Source organism: Octopus bimaculoides, chromosome 19 (assembly GCF_001194135.2).
Source record: "Octopus bimaculoides isolate UCB-OBI-ISO-001 chromosome 19, ASM119413v2, whole genome shotgun sequence".
NCBI lineage: Eukaryota > Metazoa > Mollusca > Cephalopoda > Octopoda > Octopodidae > Octopus > Octopus bimaculoides.
In genome coordinates, this window is record NC_068999.1 from 6155853 (window position 1) to 6161091 (window position 5239).

Consider the following 5239-nt stretch of genomic DNA (forward strand, 5'->3'; position numbering starts at 1 on the left):
ACACACACACACACACACACACACACACATACAGAAACGCACACGCATAAACGCGGCCATATACGTAATGTATACTTGTGATCAAGCAAGCATGTTCACGCACGCACACACATACAAATCTATGTAATAGATGCATAGGTATGTATGTATGTATGTATAATTAAAAAATATATAATTATTTATGTTGTCTATTGTTATTTTTCCATTTATTTTTCGCTAGACTTTTTAATTTTTGATAGCAATTATATATGTACTTTTATTTCATCTTACCAATAATATATATTAAAATAATGATAATAATAAAACTGAATGCTAATAATTATTATTACAATTACATCTATAATCTTCGATAAAGATCCAACTGACGCATGTTCTCTTTCGGGGTTGGCATATTTTACAGACTATCAAGATGCCGGTTTCTGTTGCACTGAAGGACTTCGAGTCGGTCAACGTTTACCCACGTCTAGTTCAAGAGTGACCCTACGTAAGTTCTGTAATATTGTGCGCACCCAATATCAAGATGCGAATCTTCAGAGAGACCAATCAGCGTGCTCGAAGGCCTTTCTTAACTGCTGCATCCAATCAGCAACCAAGTAGGAATTATTCTTTTATATTCATTAATTTATTTTCATTAATTTCGTACAATTATGTTGGTATTTTAGTGGTGGTGTTGGTGGTGGTGTGTGTGTGTATGTAGTGGGGTTAGTGGTTCGAGCGTCGGGCTCACAATCATGAGGTAGTGAGTTCGATTGCAGGACCAGGCCGTGTGTTGTGTTCTTGAGCAAGACACTTTATTTCACGCTGTTCCAGTTCACTGTAGAAATGATTTGTGACGTCACTGGTGCCAAGCTGTATCGGCCCCTTTGCCTTTCCCTTGGATAACGACAGTGGTGTAGACAGGGCATGCATAGGCGACTGCTGGTCTTCCATAAACAATCTTGCCCAGAATTGTGCCTCCTCGGGAGGGAACTTTCTAGTTATAATCTCATGGTCATTCATTTACGAAGGGAATCTTTACACTTTTACCCTTCATTTAAACATTTTTTAAAGTAATTTCTTTATCCTGATGCAGCGGGCAACGGACAAAAGATGTACCAAGTGATAACTGGAAGTTTTATCTGTGAGGTCACGAAGGCGGTGAACTGGCAGAACCGTTTAAAATTACTAGTCATGTGACTAGGAATCCTAATTACTCAGGAGGCATCGAGCTGGCAGAATTGTCAGCGCGTTGGACGAAATGCTCAGCCGCATTTCACCTGTCATTTGTCTGCACGTTCTGAGTTCAAATTCCGCCGTGGTCGACTTTGGCTTTTATTCTTTCGGGATGGATGAAATAAGTACCAGTGAAACACTGGGGCCAATCTAATCGACTAGTCCTCTTCTCCAAAATTTCAGGCCTTGTGCCTTTAGTAGAAAGGATTATTATTGTTTCTAAAGCAGCGAGCTGGCAGAATCGTTAGCGCTCTGGACAAAATGCTTAGTGGCATTTCGTCTGTCTTTATGTTCTGAGTTCAAATTCCGCCGTGGTCGACTTTGCCTTTCATCCATTCGAGATCGATGAAATAAGTACCAGATGAGTACTGGGGTCGATGTAATCGATTTATGCCTTCCCCCGAAATTGATGGCCTTGTGCCAAAATTTGAAGCCATTTTCACTCAGGCCTGAGTGCGTAGTATTGTCGTTGTTCTTGTTAGTAAGTGACGTTGTTCTAATTGCTGTTGTTGTTGGTTGTGACGCACTTAACAGTTGTTTAGATAGAATGCTCTGCATAAATATAAGCTTCAACTATCGTTATCTTTTATTTTTCTTTCTCCTTCCAGTGAACGAGGAATCCCAACTACCACCGTGGGGCCAACAGAGCAAAGTCAAAGCAGAAAACGTCGAGGTCGAAAAGGCAAAGTGTTAAAACAACGGAAAACGCCCCAAAAAGCCAGTCGTCTTCAAAGAAGAGATAAGTTTTCAAGTGACATCGAAAATGGCGGTGGTGTTAGTGAAAGGTTTAATTCTGGCATTGACGGCATGACCACCACTGATGAACGCAAAAGGCGAGTCGCAAACGGACACAGAGGTTTAGAAAATTTCTATGATGGAAAACCCACGGGAAATAAGAGCAGAGGTAAAGCGAGGAAACTGCGAGGAAGTCGTGAAGAATATGATGATGGTATAGATGGTGATGATGATAGTGATGATGATGGTGATGATGATGGTGGCGTTGATAAACTCTACAATTATGACGATGATGGTGCTGATGGTGATGATGATAATGATAATGTTGATGATATTAATACCGATAAAAATGAGAAACCGGAAGCGGAAGTGAAGAAAATGAAAACGAAGAGAGAAAAGAAAGAAAAGAAAGAAAAGAAAGAAGAGACTGGAATGAGAGAAGAAGAAGAAGAAGAAGAAGAAGAAGAAGAAGAAGAAGAAGAAGAAGAAAAAGAAGAAGAAGAAGAAGGAAAGAAGATAAAGGAAAGAGTGAAGATTCCGAAGAACGGACGAAATCGCCAGTTCCTGAAAAATCGAAAGGCGTCCAATAAAAGCAGAAAAGGAAAACATCGCAGGTTAAAATCGAACAGACGCCGCCGTCATTGAAACAATCGCTATTGAATCTAAACAACACCCACACACACATTGTGGGTGGGTGTGTATATATATATAGATATATATATAATGTGCATGTTTCGTTTGCTATTATTATTCATTATATAAATTATCTTGTATGTGTAATTATTGTAATATATATATATATATACATATGTAGATAGTGTAATATATGTAAATATTTGTATATATTGTAAATCGATATAAATATACGCATCCATGTATAACCATACACACACACACACAAACGCGCTTATACAGAAGTATATACTCATACACACACGTATACACGCAAACACGCACACATCAGCCTGTGCAAAATGCACACCTCATTAACATAATTTATTTATTGTATACACTTTTACGAATAAAATTTTTTTAAAGTAAATTAGACATTTATTTTTCTTCAATATACATTTCTCTCTCTCTCTCTCTCACTCTCTCTCTCTCTCTCTCTCTCTCTCTATCTATCTATCTCTCTCCCTCTCTCTCTCTCGCTCTCTCTCACTCTTTCTGTCTGCCTGCCTCCCTGTCTGTCTATCTCACGACCTTTTGTTATTATTAATAGACAAAATTTACAGAGTGACAATGGACGAAGCTCTCGGTCCTTGAGTAACTCTGTAACCTCTACCGATTGATAATATATATCTATACATATAATGTTCATGTTTGGCGGTTAAATTTTCCTCCTTGTATCACCAAACCTGTCTGTTTGTCTGCCTGCTCGTCTGCCTGTCTGATTGTCATACGTTCTTCCCTCTAAAACGTCCAATGTTCTATATTCGTTCCCGAGATGACCAAAAATGCAGAGAAGCACGGATAAAGATAGGTGTACAGTCGTTTAACTTGAGTGGAATGTTCTTTACATATAACAATAATTACTTTAGTTGAAAAAGAACTAGTTAAAAAGAACATGGTATCACAGAATCCTTATCTTAAAACAGAAATAGAGAAACGAAACGAACATTTCACTTCCATTAAACAAATTTTATACAAACTTTTACCCCCTCTATATTCATTCAGAAGAAACAGAAAATCTGGCAAGGGAGATAACTTTCCTTATAAGCGTCCAGGAGTTGCTTCCCATAAAAGATTCATTATTTTCTGTAAAATACAGTGAGTAGAACGGATCGAACCCGTTACAGATTACTCTTTTACTCTTTTACTTGTTTCAGTCATTCGACTGCGGCCATGCTGGAGCAACACCTTTAATCGAACAAATCGACCCCAGGACTTATTCTTTGTATACCTAGTACTTATTCTATCGGTCTCTTTTTGCCGAACCGCTAAGGTTACGGGGACGTAAACACACACACACACACACACACACACACACACACACACACACACACACACACATATATATATATATATATATGCATACACATGACTGGCTTCTTTCAGTTTCCGTCTACCAAATCCACTCACAAGGCTTGGTAGAAGACAGTTGCCTAAGGCGGGACTGAACCTAGAACCCTGTGGTTGAGAAGCAAGCTTCTTACGCCCGCGCCTTCTCATTTTATTTCATTTTGCATTTTGTTTTTGCTGCTGGTTGCCCCACGATGGTCATTGGCACTTGTAGATCGATGCCATCGATGTTCGGTTCGAACAGTTTGTAAGTTAGCATGTGCGGGAGAGACCCGTGCAGCGTAGGATTTTCGAAGGGCTGAGATTGTCAGAAGGATCGTCACTGCCTGGCTGTTAGTGCTTGGGGTCTCGGTGGTTGGACAGAACATAAATTATGATTGGGGGAGAGGTAACACAGTCGAGTTGAAAGAAGCTGAGTAGAGGTGGCATTAATCTCAGTCAGTTCATTGGAACAGGTCCATGTGTTTAGCGGTATACAGTACCTTGTGGTTATGGGTTGGGTCACGGTGGTTGAAGATGACAAAGACTTCGAAAACGTAGCAAAACGAGACGAATGAGTCCGGAGTACCTGAGCGCAGATGGTATTAGTTCAACCGGTTCCGATAGCCAGATGCATCATAGCAGTAGTAGAATAAAAGGAAAGGAACATGGGACTACGTGTAACCGCTATTACGAGTCGTGAGTGTGAGACACCACAAATGTGAAGAGAGGAACGATAGTATTGAAAGGGGCTCCGGGTTATCAGTCCGCACCCATCCACTCCGTCACACTTAGAGATCGTTTGCCTCGACTGCAGCAACGAAGGTGTCCGGTCGGTATAATGCTTTTCCTGGTCAAGAGAAAAGGAGAGACGAGTCACTCACCTGGGGTGTCATGTGTTCTGATTTATTTATTCAACGTTGTCCCTTCGGCTACAAACATGGAAGATGGAAGATGGAAGCTGCCGTTCGTTGTGGATTGACAGAAACGTTTGTGCACCGGACAAAAACCCTTACGATGTGTATGTATGTATGTATATATATAATACAATACAAAGAATATATATGCATGTATACACACATATATGTATATACTTACATCTACATGTGTATATAGATGCATATCAGGGTACAGGACGTTAGAACAATGAACTACAGACAACGGAACGAACACATAGGAAAACAGAAAGCCACTTGGAATTATTCATCAGCTGCCTCTATTCTAACTAGACGTTTCGAAGTATGTATATATATGTATATATATGTATATATATATATATATTTATATATAT

At 39.6% G+C, this 5239-nt stretch overlaps 1 protein-coding gene across 1 annotated transcript in view; it reads left to right on the top strand.

Annotated features, from left to right (window-relative positions):
• LOC106872865 (uncharacterized) overlaps positions 1-2646 on the top strand; it is a 52328-nt gene extending 49682 nt beyond the window's left edge. Inside the window, exons 8-9 of the mRNA XM_014920003.2 lie at positions 401-593; positions 1821-2646. Coding sequence (XP_014775489.1) covers positions 401-478 — 78 coding nt within the window. The 3' untranslated portion in view covers positions 479-593; positions 1821-2646. The remainder of the gene's footprint in view (positions 1-400; positions 594-1820) is intronic.
• Positions 2647-5239: the final 2593 nt, after the last annotated feature.